This window comes from Sturnira hondurensis, unplaced genomic scaffold (genome assembly GCF_014824575.4).
Source record: "Sturnira hondurensis isolate 20B ecotype Veracruz unplaced genomic scaffold, ASM1482457v3 Scaffold0003090, whole genome shotgun sequence".
Lineage (NCBI taxonomy): Eukaryota > Metazoa > Chordata > Mammalia > Chiroptera > Phyllostomidae > Sturnira > Sturnira hondurensis.
The window spans coordinates 2,340,152-2,358,591 of record NW_028075721.1 but is presented as its reverse complement, the minus strand read 5'-3'; the positions used below and the strand labels follow the sequence as shown (position 1 = coordinate 2,358,591).

Below are 18,440 nucleotides of genomic sequence, written 5' to 3'. Positions count from 1 at the left end.
GGTAGCCCTGGCTGGTGTAGCTCAGTGGATTGAGTGCAGGCCTGTGAACCACATGATCGTGGTTCAATTCCCAGTCAGGGCACATGCCTGGGTTGCAGGCCAGTTCCCAGCAGGGGACTCACGAGAGGCAACCATACATTGATATTTCTCTCCTTCTCTCCTTCCCTTCCCCTCTAAAGATAAATAAATAAAAAAATAAAATAAAGTAGAGGTAGGTAGCCTTTACTGTGTATTTGACATTTAAAATACATATATATCTTTTAAGAGAGCACTTTTTAAAAAATTATTTGAGAGAGAGACATTCGTTTGTTGTTCCATTTATTTTATACAGTCATTGGTTGATTCTTGTATGTGCCCTCACTGGGGATTGTATCTGCAACTCTGGTATCAAAATGATGCTCTAACCAACAGAGCTACCCAGCCAGGCCAAAATTTAGATCTTTTTGATTTTACTGTTATTAACCATGAAAGAACAGAAATATTAGAAATAAGTAGATACCTGTGCATAAGAAGGAAGCAACAAAATGATTATCAGTGTTAATCTTTAAAATAAAAAGATGAGTAATAAGACGTGGATGTACTTAGGACACATGCAGTATGCATCTTATCTGGGAATTCTTTGCAAATCTAGGAAACTGTCATATTGTACAGGTAGCAATCATGAAAAATCTTTCATATAGAAAACATTGGGCATTCTAGTAAAGGTATTGAAAAGGCAGGAAAAGTTGAATAGATGAGACTCCCTTTGTTTTTAAGATTTTATCTATTTATTTTTAGAGAGAGGGGAAGAAAGGGAGAAAGGGAGAGAAACATTGATGTGAGAGAGAAAATGAATCTGGCAAGCCCCCTCTTGCATGCCCCCAACTGGGGACCTGGCGTACAACCCAGGCATGTGCCCTGACTAGGAATTGAACTGGCAACCTTTTGCTTCTCAGGCCAGTGCTCAATCCACTGAGCCACACCAGCCAGGGCTGGACTCACTTTTTCTTTTACACTTTTTTATTTTCTCATTTAAGAATTAGAATAATAGCAGACTGCTCTGTAGCATGGGCTATGTGCCAGGCTCTGTTTTAATTGATACATAAATCATATACATTGGTACTTTTATGATCTCCATTTTACTGCTAAGAAAACATTTGTAAATTTTTATACTATTTAACTTGAGCAAGAGACTTTATTTCTTTGATACCACTTTTTTGATACTTAGTTTTCTATAGAGGATTAGAAGCCACAGACTAGCAAACATGTTCACGTTATAGATCTGATAAGGGGTTTAATTATTTTTACCTTCTTTTATGAAAGTATGCAGTGTAAATAGTTGGAAATTATCATTAGCTTTTCATTTGAGGCTGGGCCTTGTCAAATTAATGTATACTTTGGAACCAAGAATTAAAATAACACTTAAATTGGGCCTTTTGACAGTATAACTGTGCTTTTAGGACTCTGATGCCATGCTGTACTGTGTGTCCTTAAGAAGGAAAGGGTGGAGTCTGGGAATGGTTGGCAGGTTGATTTTGTGAGTGAAAAACCTCTTTCCATGTATACAATCAGTATGGAGCCCTCTTGTGTTTAAAAACTCCAGAAGCAAAAGCCAGTTAATCTTCAGATTAAAACAATGGAATAGCCTAGAACATGTGATGTCAATATTTTATTAGGAAATTTAGATGTTTCTCAAACACAGTATTCTGCTCATATTAAATGCTAATTTCCAGTAAGTGGCCTTACTTGCAGAATATTGTTTTAAATAAAAGCCTTTGGGGAGAACTCTAAATTTTCTAAGGATATGTATAGCTAGCTTTTCAGTTCTGGCTTGGTGTCCCTTTGCTATCCAGAATGTTTCTGGGCCGTTTAAAAAAATAGTAAAATTTTTCCCTGGCTAGTGTGGCTCAGTGGGTTGAGCATTGGCATGTGGACCAAAAGGTCACTATTTCGATTCCCAGTCAGGGCACATGCCTAGGTTGTGTATGAAAGGTAACTGCACATTGGTGTTTTTCTCCCTCTCTTTTTCTCTCCCTTTCCCTCTCTAAAAATAAATAAATAATTAATAAATAAATAAATAAAAAGTAAAAATTTTTTGAAGTAATTAAATCAACATTATGTAAAATTTACCATCTACCCTTTTTAAAGTGTGCAATTCAGAGGGTTTTAAGATATTCACAGTGTGTAACCATCACCACTAATTCCAGAGCATTTTTCAGAACTCTGGACCATTTTAAATGCATTTTGACAAACTGCAAGCCAGTTTTTGTGGTGATTACCAGGTATTGTGCTAGATGATTTAGATTATCACTAATTCTCTTAACTCTGCACTATATAATGATGTGTTTTATTTAGTTATAGAACATATTTTGTGATAGCTTGATTTTATAGCTGAGGAGACTAAATAAATCTTTGACAGTCATGTAACCTGTTTCCTAGATAGACCTAGGTCTTTTTTTTTCACCTGAATATGTTCTTTGCAGTATAGTACATTTCTGCTAATAAATAATTATTAGGTGAGTTGCCAGAAACTTCACATACCATCCTCCAAAACCCTATGTTAAGTTATTTTGGCCGACCAAGTTACTCTTATCATTAAAGTGAATAACCATTAATATTTTAATATGATCTCTTTAGACCCCATTTTGCTGACTTTGAAACAGCCTTTAACTTTCATCTTTTTTCTTTTGACCTTTAACTTTACTTGTGTTGATTTTCTGACTTGTAGTGCAATCTTTGCAGTGATAATTGCTCTTCCAGAAAACTACACATAATCAACTCTTTTGTGTTAATGTTATGCTAGTAATTTGGTAAAGTTCACTATAATATATTTTTTAAAATGCTTATACAGAGATGACAGGAATGGATTATAATAAAATCTGCCACTTTATTTCATTACTTTTTATCTTAATAAGAAAACAAGAATTTTATAATTTAATTTTAAGTATTTTATATATTTATTTTCAAAGAGAGGAGAAGGGAAGGAGAGAAAAATTGATGTGTAAGAGAAACATTGATTGGTTGCCTCTTGCTCGCCCCTAACTGGGGACCTGACCTGAGCCCAGGCACATAACCTGACAGGGAATCGAACCAGCAACCTTTTGGTTCACAGGCGCATTCTCAATCCACCAAGGCACACCAGCAGGGGTACGATGTGGTTTTTGTTAAGTCATTTGTAATACTCTATAAGATGTCCTAAATTAGGTTGGCTGGTTCTTATTTTTTTACTTTTTTAGTATGTTCATTGTTTAATTCACTTCCCTCTTTAAATGCTAGTCATCTTTTCATTTGTTAAATATATCTTACAAATAAAGAGTAGATAAAAACATAAATATAGTTTTAGGAATAACAAGGAAAAAAATCTGTGTACCTGCTAAGATACAATAGTTCTACTACATTAGAATTGTGATTCTAATGTGGTAGCTACTAGACATACATGCCACTAGTCTGAATTGACGTGCTGTATGTGAAAAAGTACATACCAGATTTTGAAAACTAAGCACAAAAAATAATACTATCTTAATAATTTTTATATTGATTACATGTTGAAATAATTATTTAGATATATTTGGTTAAGTAATATTAATATAATTAATTTACCTGTTTTTTTCTGTTTCGTTTCTTAATTATGCCTGCTAGAATATTGACATTCTACACATGTGACTTGCATTTGTGGTTCACATTGTAGTTCTGTTGGACACTGATGCCTTAGAAAGCTCCACAGTCCTATTACCCACTGCATACATACACACACACACCACTGTGCTCACTGATATATTTATTATTTCCTTGCTTTTCTTTGTCATTTTATTTTCTATGCATATATCTCTAAACCATGCATTGTTTAGTTTTGGAAAACTGTATACAGCGAGCACAAACTTCATGGCAGTGTAAATGAAGGATTATAGTGTCCTTTTAAGATGAAAGCTCCTAGAGAATGAGCTAAAGAGATTCTGAGTCAAGTCTGGGTTCACCTTCCCTGCGAGTTCTTCAAAGCCCTTCTGGGGAGGTTGGTGATCTGAGTCATGAGTGGGTTGTGCGGGTTGTGCAAAAACTGAGGCTCACATTGGAGTTGGGGTATCTGGCACAGCGTGAGCCAGTGTTCACAGTATACTGGCGATCTGGAGGAAATAATGGTCAGAGGGAGTGGGCTGCTCTGTATTTTCTGATTCTAGGCTCACCTTGACCTACTTTGTTTTCAGAGGACTTTCTTTATAATTCTTCATGTTGTCAAACTGAAATTCTATACCTATTAAATAATGATTCCCCATTCCCTTCCTCCCCCAACCCATGGCATTTACCATTCTACTTTCTGTCTAGAATTTTGGCTATTCGAAGTACGTTGTGCAAATGGAACCATACAGTTTGCCTTTATGACTGGCTTATTTCATTTAGCATAATGCCCTCAGTGTAACATATTGCACTATTTTCTTCCTTTAAAGGCTGAGTAATATAATCAATTTTATGCATATGCCACATTTTGCCTGTCTCTTCATCTGCTGGTGGACATGGGTCATTTCCATGTTTTAGCTATTGTGAGTAATGCTGCTATCGACATGGGTGCACAAATATGTCTTTGAGACTCTGCCTTCACTTCTTTTGGATATATAGCCAGAAGTGGATCATATAGTAAAAATGTTTTCAACTTTCTGAGTAACTGCCATAATGTTTTCTGAAGTGGCTGTACTCTTTTAGATTCCTACGAGCAGTGCACAAGGGTTCTAATTTCTCTTTTTTGGGAGGGCAGTTCTAATTTCTCATCCTTGCTAACACCTGCTGTTTCTGTTTTTTATAGTAGCCATCCTGATGGTTTGCATTTTTTGTTTCCCTAGTAATTAGTGATAAACATTTTTAAATGATATTTATTTGTTTGTTTGTTTATTTATAGACAGAGGAATGGAGGGGGAGGGAGAAACATCCATGTGTGGTTGCCGCTTGCTTGCCCACAATGCAGACATGTGCCCTGACTGGGATTCGAACTGGCGACCCCTTGGTTTGCAGGCCGGCACTCAGTCCACTGAGCCATACCAGCCAGGGCTGATTTTTTTTTTTTAATCCTCACCTGAAGACATGCTTGTTGATTTTTAGAGTGAGGGGAAGGTAAGGAGAGAGAAACATCATCTGTTATTTTGCCAATGTACGTGTCCCTACTGGAGGCCGAACCCACAAGCTCAGCATGTGCCCTGACCAGAAATTGAACCTGTGACCTTTTGGTTTATGTTTCAGACAACTGAGCCACACTGTTCAGGGTGTGATAAGCATCTCTCATGTGCTTGTTGGTTATTTATATATCTTTGGAAAAATGTCTATTCAAGTCCTTTTCCCATTTTTTAAATTTAGTTTTTTGTCATTCGAGGAGTTCTCTTTATTAGTTTTGAATATTAATCCCTTAATGCGTAAATGATTTGCACACATTTTCTCCCACTCTGTGGGTTGCCTTTTTAACTCTGTTAGTGTCTTGTTGCATAAAATTTTAAAAATTTCATAACATCTAATTATTTTTTAAATTTTACTTGTCTTTGGTATTAGCAACAAGAAATCATTGTCACATCCAATGTCATGAAGCTTTTACCCTATGTTTGCTTCTAAAAGCTTTATAGTTTTAGGTCTTTGATTCATTTTGAGTTAATATTTTAATACAGTATTAGATAAGGCTCTTTTATTCTTTTTGATGTGCAAATCTACTTTCCCACTACCAATTGTTGAAAAGACTGTCCTTTGTCCATTGAGTAGTCTTGGTACCTTTGACAAAAGTCATTTGACCATGTATGTGAGGTTTTATTTCTGGGCTTTCTATTCTGTTTCATTGGTCTGTATTTTGTCTTTATGGTAATACTACACTGCTTTGATCATGTAGCTTTGTAGTAAGTTTTTGTTGTTGTTGTTGTTTTTGTTTTTAGTATAAATTTCCCCACAAGGGGCATTTTATTGATAACACTAGTTTACTTCCCTTTCAAACACCAATTGCAACCACATGGAACATACATATCCTAAAGATATTATTATCACATAATTAAACAAAATATGAAGCTTAGAACTGGATCACTTGGACCTTTCTTTTCTTATCCCCCCTGGTTCAAAATGTTTGCATTTCTTAATGACCAGCACTCTTTTAGACCTGCAGTTGGGTTCAACACATTCAGGCCTCAGCAGAATCTCTGTAGTTTTAACCTTTTTGTGGCAAATTGACTTAGTCTGCCCACCGTAGCACCTCTGCTTCCTGTCATAATGCCGCATTTCCTACACATACAGAGAATCCTTGCCCTTGTACTGTGTTACTTTGCTGCGTTGGTGCTTGCCACACTTCTTACAGAAAGTCTGGCAGGTTCACCATGTTCACAAAGATCTCTGTCAGAGTGGAAAGCTCAAGAAGTTTTGAAATCAGAAAGTGTGAGTCCTCAAGTTTTCAAGATTGTTTTGGTTATTCAAGGTCCCTTGAAATTCCATATGAATTTTAGGAGGGGCTTTTCTGTTTGGTTAACACATCCATTTATTGGGTAGGTGTGTACATGTAGATACACACACATAATCTATTAAGTTTCAGGAATATTCTGTATTTGCATTATGATTTTTGAACTGTGGGAAGTACATTGGTCAGTTAATTGCATTAAATCACTAGAGGAGAAGCTATTTTTTACACTTACATGCAACCCAATTGTGATTCAGAGGCAAACAAGATTGAAAGGCTGACTAGTCATTACCCAACGGGGGAGCAGCTGACCGTGCACTTATGAATGGGAGGAGCATCTGGCTAAAGGAGGATGAGTCAGAACCAAGTATCTTCTAAAAGCATCTGTTAAAATAGACTACAGAAATAACAACTAAAAGTCAGGATACAGTCTTCCTTAATGGAATATCTTGTTTTCCTTGGTGCCTATGATCATCTCAGTGTCACTGCTTACCTGCTGGATTATTGGTGGGAATAACTGTTCTTTGTCCTGAATAAATGGATCTTTCCCTTGGAAAGAAGTTACTATATAAAACATTGGTGGAAATATGTGTGTGTAAGCAATCACTGTTTCTGTATTAATCTATATGTTTCATAAATTTTGTGTACATTGACTTAATTTTTACTCTCATCTATGAAAGAGGCATTATTTGGCCCTGGTTTCATATGTGAAGGAATCTGAGCCTTACTATCAAACTTAAATTTGTATCAGTCACACTGATAGAACTACAGTTTAAACCAGGTTTTATTTGATTCCAAAGCACATTTTGTTTTCACTCTTCCTATGTTGTCTTGGAGTTAAGTATAATGATACTGTTCCTTCTTTTTTGGGGAATTGATTCTTGTTTTTTTATGGCAGTTATCTTCTACAAATTCACCGCAGACCTGAATTAGCAAACACTGAACAGCTGCTTCCAGGGAAATACAGAATTAGGTTCCCGCAAGCATCTGGTCACAGTATCTTCCTCAGCCAATCAGTCAGTACTGTTTTAATGTGTGTTTCTGTTTAAAGACACCTTGTTTAACATATAGTGCTGATTCGTTAACTTTGAAAAACAATAAGATGTTGGGCACTAAATTATTTCTAATCTTTTGCCATTATTAAAAAACCCTTAAGAGTGAACATTTTTGTGATCAAATATTTTATGTACATCTTTGATTAAATTTTAAGGTACATTCATAGACATGACATTGCTGGGTCAAAGGAATATTCACACTTACTGCCAAAAATACCTTCCCAGAATTGTTAGCCAGTTTATACTCTTCTCACAATATAGTAGAACCTGGTTTTCCTCCTCCTAGACATTATTAAATTCTTTTTATTATTATTTTCTTAATTTTTACTTTTTAAAGATTTTATTTAGTTATTTTTAGAGAATGAAAGGGAGGGAGAAAGAGATGGAGAGAAACATCGATATGTGGTTGCTTCTTGCATGCCCCCAAATGTGGGACCTGGCCTGAAACCCAGGCATGTGCCCTGACTAGGAATAGAACCAGTGACCTTTTGGTTCACAGGCCAGCACTCAATCCACTGAGCCACACCAGCCAGGGCTAATTTCTTTTTAAGATTTTATTTATTTTTAGAGAGAGGGCAAGGGAGGGAGAAGAAGAGGGAGAACAACATTGATATGAGACAGAAACTTCAGTTGCTTTGCCTGTGCCCTGACTGGGGACTAAACTTTCAAGCCAGGCATGTACCCTGACCTGGAGTCAAATCTGCAACCTTTCACTTTTCAGGATGATGCCCAACCAACTGAACCACACTGAGCAGGGCTTATTTTTTATTTTTATATTTGTTTAGATATAGTTATCTTATTTTAATTTAATGTTTGGTTGCTGTTAGTGGATAGTTTTTTATCATATTTGGCCATTTATTATTAGTTTGTGACAAACTCATTTTTATTTTAAATGGCTAACCAGTTTTCCCATCTTACTGGTTAAATAAAATCCCCTTTTACCATTAATTTGAAATGTTGCCTTTTTCATTTATTAAATACTTGTATACTTGGTTTTAATTTAAGATATTTTTGTTTATTCCATTAAGTTGTTTCTTTTTTTCTAAAGATAGTCATGTTTTTATTATTACAATGCATTGGAATTCCATAAATTTATTTATTTATTTTTTAAAATATATTTTATTGATTATACCATTACAGTTGTTCTATTCCCCCCCNGGGTACTCCTTTGTAGGTGACTGTCCCCTTATCTCATGCTGTTTCTAGGATTCTCTCCTTCATTTTGGTCTTGGCTAATGTAATTATGATGTGCCTTGGTGTGTTCCTTCTCGGGTCCAACTTCTTTGGCACTCCCTGAGCTTTCCTGGATTTCTTGGAAGTCTATTTCCTTTGCCAGACTGGGGAAGTTCTCCTTTATTATTTGTTCAAATAAGTTTTCCACTCGTGGCTGTTTCTTTCCCCCTTCTGGTACCCCTATAATCCGGATGTTGGAACGTTTAAAGATGTCCTGGAGGTTCCTAAGCCTCTCATTTTTTTGAATTCTCATTTCTTCATTCCTTTCTGGTGGGATGTTTTGTTCTTCCTTCTGGTCCATTCCATTGATTTGAGTCCCAGTTTCCTTTCCATCACTATTGGTTTCCTGGACATCTCTCTTCATTTCAATTAGTTTAGCCTTCATATGTTCCTCTAATTTGTGACTATAATCAAGCAGTTCTGTGAGCATCCTGATGACCAGTATTTTGAACTGTGCATCTGAGAGGCTGGCAATTTCTCGGTCGCTTAGAGTTATCGGCTCTGGGACTTTGAGTTGTTCTTGCGCCATCTTTTGGGCTGTTTGTGCCTGTTCCGTAGCAGGATCGGAGCCCTAGGTGTTCACCAGAGCAGGGCAACTCAGTTGCTGGGTTGTGACGCTGTATGTGGGGGCGGGATCAGAGAGGAGCAATGGCGTCCATCTGCTGTCTCCTGCGGCGGCCCCCCACAGGTGCGGCAGCTGCCACCGTCACCGGGCCTACGCATTTCGTCCCACTGCACGTGAGTGTGCCACCGCCGTCAGCCCTCGCCCCCTGGGGCCTGCGTGGTCCGTCTCACTGTGCGCAAATGTGCGACCTTGGTCAGTCTGCCCCACACCCTGACTGGGTCCGGGCCACTTGCGCGCCTGGGTCTGGGGATCTTTTCTGCCCGACCCTGCTCCGCTGCCCGCTCCACCCATTACCATCCCCGTTGAATGGTTAGTGGTTGTCGGACTTCCGTATAATTCAATTATCTGTTTTGTGGCTGTGTCTTTGTTCTCCAAACCTTTGTTGTATTCAAACTTGGTTGTGGGAGAAGGCACAGTGTTTCCACCTATGCCTCCATCTTGGCGGAAGTCCCCATTAAGTTGTTTCTGACTGCCATAGCCTTACTACATACGTACTGATTGCCTTGTTACATGATTTAATATCTGAAAGGGCAGAAAATTACTCTTTCCTAATATTTTCTTGGATTGTCTGATTCTTTTGTTTGAACTGTAGACTTATTTCTAAGTAAGAATTACTTTCGGATAGATTCATACAATCTCTGGCACTAGTGGGTCATATGGGTTTGGATCGCATAGCAGCGAAAAAAATGAATAAAAGAACTTTATAGGTAGTTAAAGCAGAAGACCACTGTGATCTCAGGATATCGAGACAAATGCTGCCATTATTGTTAATATTTGGATGATAAATTCTTGTAATAAATAAAGCCTTAGGTTGTTTGAAGGGGTAGTCTGTAGGAAAATGAATTGTTAAGAAGAATACACCGCCTCGAATGGGCTGTCACTAGGTCCCATTATTGTGGCTTGCCAATGAAACATGTTATCCCCATCTAGGCTTACAGAACATTGTGCTAGTGCTAGAAGGTCACGGGCCAAATCAGTAAGTTCCTTATCAGTCCGTTTCAGTGCCATAGTCTGTGCTTTGCGCCTGGCTCCTCACTGTCTCAGTATGTGCTCAGATGTCCAGCCCAGACTCTTGATTATCCCAGTGGCAGGGAAGGATTCTCTTCGTCTCACACCGGCTCTGCCACATACAGGTGCTGAGGGGCTGAGGCCTCCTCCCTGACTGGCGGTTGGTGCCTCCCAACTCTGCGGGGCTCACGTGCACAACGTAACCACCTACTTCGGAGGAAATTGGCATTTGTATTCTCATTATTCAAGACCACGACGACATCTCACTAATTATTCAAATCTTTTTTATGTTTCAAAAATTAAGTATTTTCTTCTCAGAGAACCTACATGGTTTTTATTAAATTTATTCTTAGTAGTTGATACTTCTATTGCTGTTTTAAAATAAGTTTTGATTTTAGGTACTAAATTATTACTATTGTGATATTAAAAAGTTGTTGGTTTTTGTGTGTTGTTTTATAACCAGCTACCACTGAGTTCAGCAATTGGTTTTTCAGTTGAATATTTTGGGTTTTTCAGGTTGATAATCTTCAAACAGTATACCCTAGTCATATTTATATGCAATTTTGTTATAACTGCAATCTTTAAAAGGAGGTTACAAAGCTGCTAGATTCAGCTTCTTACATTTTTATTATCAGTGGTACATTCTGTTAACTTCAGGGGTCGAGTTCTGCTTAAATAGAATGAGTGAATTCAGTTTTAATTTTTACAGTTCTTTTATGTATTCAGCTCTCCTCATTAAAGACTTTAACTGATGTTGGTGTCTTTTTTGGGTGGTGGTATATCAATCTTTTTTAAATTCATTATAGATTCCCACTGCTCCTATAATATCCTGTACAAAATGACAGGTAATAAACATTTTGAGTGGGTGGATCTTTTCAAATTAAAATTATAGGTAAGATACAAGGGAAAAATAAATTCCAGCTATATTTTTGCTCTTTAGTAATCATTATTCAGATATTTACTGGGGGCCTGAGAGGTGCTGACCAATCTCTCTTACTGTTTTCCCTGATACTTCAGTTTCATAGACTAGTGTCACAGTGTTTAAGATGTAACGGTTTGCTACAAAGAAGAGAAATATTCTTAAATTAAAATGTTTTTCTGCAGAGTGAAATATCAGCTTTTCGCTTTTTTCAGTAGTTTGACACTTGGTTTCTGTGTATATTGATTTTATGGCTCAGTACTGATTTGGATGGTGTGGATTGCAAATCTATAGTTATTCTGTTTTAATTATCTTGAAATTATCTTTTAGAACCACTAAAGAAAAGGGAATTCTCTCTGCTATCCCTTTGTACCTACAGTTTCTATCCTGTGCCCAGCTACCTAGGAGCTAAAACACTGAACTTCTATAAATATGTAGTATTATAGAAGAACAGGCAGTTTTTCTGTAGCTTTACTGCTATAGTGATACGGAATTTAAAGCTACAGATTGTGAACATTAAGTGGTATTGTGTAATTTAGATCGACTATATCATCATAAATACTGATATTTAGAGCTTGAGCCGATTAAAAAATTGTGTAGTACTTTTACCTCATTTCTGAAAGACGAGGCTATAGTCACTTAATTTCTGTGAAGTCTCAAACATTCTCTGTTATTTTAGTTTTGGAAAGATAAGCCTTTTTTGTTGTTTTTGTATATAATTAGTTTAACCTATTTACTCACTTTAAAAGGTTTTATAGAATTCATTTTGAATAAATATTTCATTGTTCTTAGGACAATGGATTTAATCCCTAGGTCATATTTTAATAAGTTTTCTTTTCATAGTTCGAAGTAGCACATCATTATTTTCAGTGAAAAATGTCTTAGTGTTTAAATGAAATTATTGAATTATATTACAAAACGCTAAATTGGTAAGAGACAGAATTTTATTTTTTTCATACTTTGAGGTTTGGTATTCATGAATGTAGGAAAGTGGCAAACATTTACTTTGAAAATCTACATATAAAATTTTATTTACTTGAATGTGAACATTTAAATAAACCATGAGGATCACCTAAATATTAAAGTATAATTTTACACACTACACTAGGCTTGGTGAAGAACTGTAGCCATTTTCTGAATTCATTTAGGAACTTCCTAAAAAGGATCAGTGGTTTTCTTTGTCATGAGAGAACTTTTATAAAGAAGTAATAGACTTCTGGTCAAGATGGAGGTGTAGGTAGACATGCTTTGCCTCCTTATGTAACCATAGAAAGAACTACAACTAGATTTCAAAACAAGTAACATCCGAAAATCGAGCTGTATGGAAGTCCAACAACTGAGAATTTAAAGAGGCCACATTCATCCCAGGTGGGTAGGAGGGGCAGAGTCATGGAGAGGCACAGAGATGCACCGGTGGGCGGAACTGAAGATCTCACGTTCACATGGCAGATGAAAATCAGGAGGGATACCTTGGGAGTAAGCGACCCCAGCCCCAGACCGCACCACGCAGCCCAGGGTTCCAGTTCCAGGAAAATAAATTACCATAGCTTCTGGCTGTAAAAACTAGAGGGGGTTGGGGGAGTGGAAGAAACTGCTGGATTTTTCAGCTTAAAGGGCCCACATGGACTTAGAACATACACAAACCCACCCACTCTGGGATTCACCACTAGGGCAGCAGCTGGAAGGGGGTGCCAGTCGCATATGGGAAAAAGGTAGAGTGCCTGGAAACGGGTTGAGTGCCAGGTAAACCGTCAGAGGCCAGGCAGCAGCAATGTCCCCTCTCCAAGCCCTCCTCCTACACAGATCCACATGGCATAGAAGTCTGTTGCTCCACCCTGGCAGTTACGTAAGGCTCTGCCCCACATAATTTACAGGTGCCTTTTCTACAGTAGGTCATGCTACTAAGATAGGGAAGCTGCCAAAATTGAGACAAAGAAATATGGCCCAAATGAAAGAACAGAACACAACACCAGAAAAAGAACTAAATGAAAACAGAGATAACCAACCTGTAAGAGGCAGGGTTCAAAACACTGGTGATCAGGATGCTCAAAGAAAAGTATGGCAACAACATAAAAGAAGAAATGAAGGTTACACTAAGTGAATAAAAAATCTACAGGAACCATCAGTGGAGGGGAAGAATCCAGGATTCAAATAAACAGTTTGGAACATAAGTAAACATTCAACCAGAACAGCAAGAAGGAAAAAGAATTAAAATAAGGATAGTATGGGGACCCTCTGGGACATCTCCAAACATACCAACATTTAAATCATGGGGGTGCCAGAGGAGGAGAGGAAGAGCAAGAAATTGAAAACTTAGTTGAAAAAAAATAGTGAAAGAAAACTTCCCTAAGTTGGCCAGGAAAATAGACATACAAGTCCAGGAACACAGAGTACCAAACAAGTTGGACCCAAAGAAGACTACACCAAGACACATCATAATTGAAAATGCCAAAGGATAAAGATGAAGAGAGACTGTTAAAAGCAACAAGGGAAAAGCAGAGAGCTACCTACAAAGGAGTTCCTGTAAGACTGTCAGCTGATTTCTCAAAAGAAACTTTGCAGGCAAGAAGGGACTGGCAAGAAATATTCAAAGTGATGAGAAGAAGCAAGGACCTACAACCTAGATTACTCTATCCAGTAAAGCTATCATTTAGAATGGAGGGGCAATAAAGTGCTTCTCAGACAAGTTAAAGCTAAAGGAGTTCATCATCATCAAGCCATTATTATATGAAATGTTAAAGGGAACTATATAAGAAAAAGAAGATCAAAACCATGAACATTAAAATGGCAACAAATTCATGAGTATCAACAACTGAATCTTAAAAACTAAACAAACAAGCAGAACAGGAATAGAATTGTAGATATGGAGATCATTTGGAGCATTAGCTGCAGGGAGGGGGAAGGGAGAAATGGAAGAAAAGGTGCAGGGACTAAGAAGCAGAATTGGTAGGTACAAAATAGATAGGAGGTTAAGAACAGTATAAGAAATGGAGAAGCCAAGTAACTTATATGCATGACCCATGGACATGAACTAAGGTGGGGGTATTGCTGGAGGGAAGAGGGGTCAGTGGGTGGAGGGGAGCAAAAAGGAGAAAATTGGGACAACTGTAATGGCATATTCAAATATATATATTATACTTTTTATTTTTTCCTACTTTTTAAAGAAGTATTGGCTTTTGGCTCAGAGGAGGCCTAGGTGCATCTTTCTTCTGTTGTCCCGAATCGGGGTTCATCTAACACCAGCTGCCTCTACTATGCTGCCAAAGCTGGACCCTAGTGAGATCAAAATTGTGCACGTGAGGTATACTGGTGGGGGAGTTGGTGTGTTATCTGCCCTAGCTCCCAAGATCTGCCCCCTGGGTCTGTTTCTGAAAAAGGTTGGTGGTGCTATCACCAAAGCAACTGGTGTTTGGAAAGGTCTGAGGATTACGGTGAAACTGGCCATTCAGAACAGACAGACCCACATCATACCTTCTGCCTGTGCCCTGATCATCAAAGCCCTCAGAGAGACAGAAAGAAGCAAAAGACATTAAGAACAGTGGAAATACCACTTTTGATGAGTTTGTCAACATTGCCCAACAGATGCAGCATCAATCTTTATCTAGAGAACTCTCTGGAACCATTAAAGAGATCTTAAGGGACTGCCCAGTCTATGGGCTGCTCTATTGATGGCTGCCATCCTCCTGACGTTGTAGATGATATCAACAGTGGTGCAGTGGAAGGCCCAGCTAGTGAAGAACTACATAGGAGTGCTTGCTTTGGCAGCCCATATGCTGAGAACTACAAAGGAAAATATTTCTTTTTTTTTTAAAGATTTTATTTATTTACCTTTAGAGGGGAAGGGAAGGAGAGAGGGAAATATCAATGTATGGTTGCCTCTCATGAGTCCCCTGCTGGGAACTGGCCTGCAACCCAGGCATGTGCCCTGACTGGGAATTGAACCACGATCATGTGGTTCTCAGGCCTGCGCTCAATCTACTGAGCTACACCAGCCAGGGCCAAAGGAAAATATTTCAATTAAAGACCATTTGACAACTCCCCACCCCCCCCAAAAAATAAATGGGTCTTTAAAAAATCTAATAATTTCTTAAGGAAAATATTTTTGGCTATGAAGTTAATATGCATAAACTACTCCTATGGAATCTTTGATTCTAAAAATTATAAACTTGCTGATGAATGTAGAATCTGACATGAAGTTGACCTTTCTCTGCCACTAGAAGAATTCTCTTTATGATTAGTATGAAAATTTAAAATAATGCACATTGGTAAGTGAAATGTTATACTCCTTACTATGTTGCACTCTCCCCATTAGAAAGAGTAGGTGAAATCATGATTAGAAGATGTGGTAAGTCAAGGTATATTGATGAAAAGCAGTATATAGATGGGTACTTTTTTAGGTTTAGTGAGATGTCAAATATGAGTTCATAGTCATTTGTTTGACTTAGGTATAAATGTCAGTGGCATTTTAAGTTTACAATGTAGAAGGGAATGAGCACTTATCAGAACAGAAGGAAATGTGTGGTTAAACGGTTTCAGCTATAACTGTAGACTATTTCCCTTGGTCCAAATGGGAGGAGACATGGAGCTTCATGTTTTTGGCTTGTTTTTAAATGTAAGTAGAAATTGGTCCAGCATGGTTGATTGGAGTCCTTAACAGGAAAAATGGTTGTGTTTCATAGTGGAGGGGAATGACATAAATAATGTATTGAAAAGGCGTAAATCCTATAGGTTTTATTTTACAGCTGTTTTGAAACTTTTCTGCCATGTTAATTATTGATAGTCAATTATTCTTATTAAACCTCTCTTAAAAACAAGAATTCCCCAAGATTTTTTTGTTGAAGAAATTGAGTAAAGGAAAAGTTAGTGTTTCCAGCTTTTTCCTCATAATGAGAAGCTGTCTTACTGATTTTATGTAATTATAGACAATAAGTAACACAAATTTTAAATTTTTTAAAGAAACTTATTCTTTAAATAAAAGAAGTTTTACAGAAGTTTTTACAGATAACCTGAAAGAATTGTAACTAGAAACAAAATCCTGGTAAACAGATTAATTTAATTGATCTGTCAGAGGCTGTAGTTTATATACTTTCCTGTAATTCTTAATTTTATAATCATTTTATTTATTTCTTTATTTCCTAAGAAAACCACAGTTTTCATAAATAACTTTGTTCTTTGTTTTTCATGTGTCTGATGGCTTATTGGTTTTCATCCTTCTTTTCTGTGTCTTAGGTGTATTTGAAGGCTCCCATGATTCTGAATGGAGTTTGTGTTATCTGGAAAGGCTGGATTGATCTCCAGAGACTGGATGGTATGGGCTGCCTGGAATTTGATGAGGAACGAGCCCAGGTAGGGCGACTTCAGGCTTAAGAACGTGGTCCCTCTATTTATCCCTAATATTGCCTTTGCCCAGGGATCTGTTTTACCCAGTCTTTTAAGAGTAAGTATAGAAAGTCTTGTGTTCAAGTAATATTGGGAAATTCTAAAGATGTCAAAAGCCAAATTCTGGTCCTGGTTTTAGGTAAGTTTTTTTCCTCGGTTCTAAATTTCATTTGATTACCTTGATCTGCTCAGTAGGCCACGTCAAAATCCAGTAAATGGTTCTGTTTAATATTTGTTCTACATCTTTAGAGCATTATGAAAAAGAAAAAAACAGTTCAGTAAAATGTAGGAGCAGTATTTTTGAAATGGCAGAGTGAGGAACTTGGCAAAACCTCTTCCCCAAAAGCAACAATTAATCTGGACAAAATTGTCAAAAAACAAAACATAACAGAAAAGCCATTTAAGGTCTCTGGACATTAACCAAAGGACATAAATTGAGAGGCATTTATTCAAAAGAAGCTACTGAATTTCAGTAACAAGAATGGTAGTCTGTCGTTTTAGTCAGGAGCTGTTCCCATCTTTTCCCTCAACTCTAGTCCCTTGAGTTCTACCCTTGGCAGGCAGGGTGAGCCGTGAGGGCCTGCAACTCTCTTCTGTTATCAGAGAGAGCTGACTTTGTTTAGAAAAATGCTCGGAAGAATTCATGCCCAGGTTCTCAAAAACAGTAGAGGTCTCTGGCAAACAATCCAGGAAAGCTGGTGTTGCAGGAAGCAACAAAATGGCAGCTTAGCCAGAAATTTATCAGGGAGATCGAGGGAAAGAGGTAGCTAAAGTGGGTCCTACTACCCCTCAAGGTCTAGAAGGCTGTGTGCATATATAAGACCATGCATGTTCAGGAGAGAACAAAGAAGGCCTTTGCAAGATGGTAATTCCCAGCTAAATACAGGTAGACTGATAAGTTCCCTGCACCTTAACAAGATTCCCCCAAGCCACACAGAGATCCAGTGACAAAGGATGGAAGCCTGTTGGCTCTAAGTGTTTAAGCAAAACCTCTGACCAGTCATGGCTGACCAAGGGCAACTCTTAGAAAGCAAGGCTTTAAAGAAAACAAAACTAAGCAGTGACATCAGGGGCTGCACACTGCTGGGGAAACAAGATTCTACAGAATTAGTCCAGGCAAGTCACTAAACAAACAAAAAATAGTGATGCAACTGGTTGAACTTACGCTCGGGAAAGTTTCTGATTGGGTTAACTTCTAAAACTGAAATATTTTATTAGAATGATAGGTAAAAAATTAATTTAACCTACAACATTTTCCATACTTAGAATTTTTTAAGCCTTGTTGCCCCAGCCCACAAACTGAGCTTTGTCACCATAATAATAGGCTTTACATAATTAAAAAATTTCAAAGCAGGGAATCCCAACCATCCAGTCAGCAGTTGGAACTTCTCTGTGGCTTTCCCCATTCCAAAATCATATGTAAAGAGGCAGTGAATATAGAAATTAAGAGTAGGAGCTTCATAGTCATATAATTGTGAATCCTGGCCCCACCACTTACAGCTGCTATTGACTGCATGTAGTTTTCCCCCATAACTCATACCTTGAAGCTCCAACCCCCCAATGTACTATATTTGGAGATAGGGACTTTATGGGAGTAATTAAGGTTAAAGTCATAAGAGTAGGGCCTTCATGTTAAGAGATTTTAATAATTCTGTCTCTGCCATATAAGAACAAAAGTCTCTAACAGATAACTGAGGCACCAAGTAAGCTAAGACATAAACAGAAGGTAAAATTCCATTTTAAAAAATTAAATTGTGTGTCCCTGACTGGTGTGGCTTAGTGTATTGAGTGTAGGCCTGTGAACCAGGAGGTTGCCAGTTCAATTCCCAGTAA

At 37.7% G+C, this 18,440-nt stretch overlaps 1 protein-coding gene across 4 annotated transcripts in view; it reads left to right on the top strand.

The window, feature by feature from the left end:
• The window catches only part of CBFB (core-binding factor subunit beta), a 55,498-nt gene that overhangs the window by 16,692 nt on the left and 20,366 nt on the right, over positions 1-18,440 (top strand). For 3 of the 4 annotated variants that reach the window (XM_037041567.1, XM_037041565.1, XM_037041566.1), the window contains one exon: positions 16,458-16,574. The exons of the other annotated variant lie outside the window; for it this stretch is intronic. In XM_037041567.1, the coding sequence (XP_036897462.1) occupies positions 16,458-16,574 (117 nt within the window). The remainder of the gene's footprint in view (positions 1-16,457; positions 16,575-18,440) is intronic. 4 annotated transcript variants of the gene reach the window in all.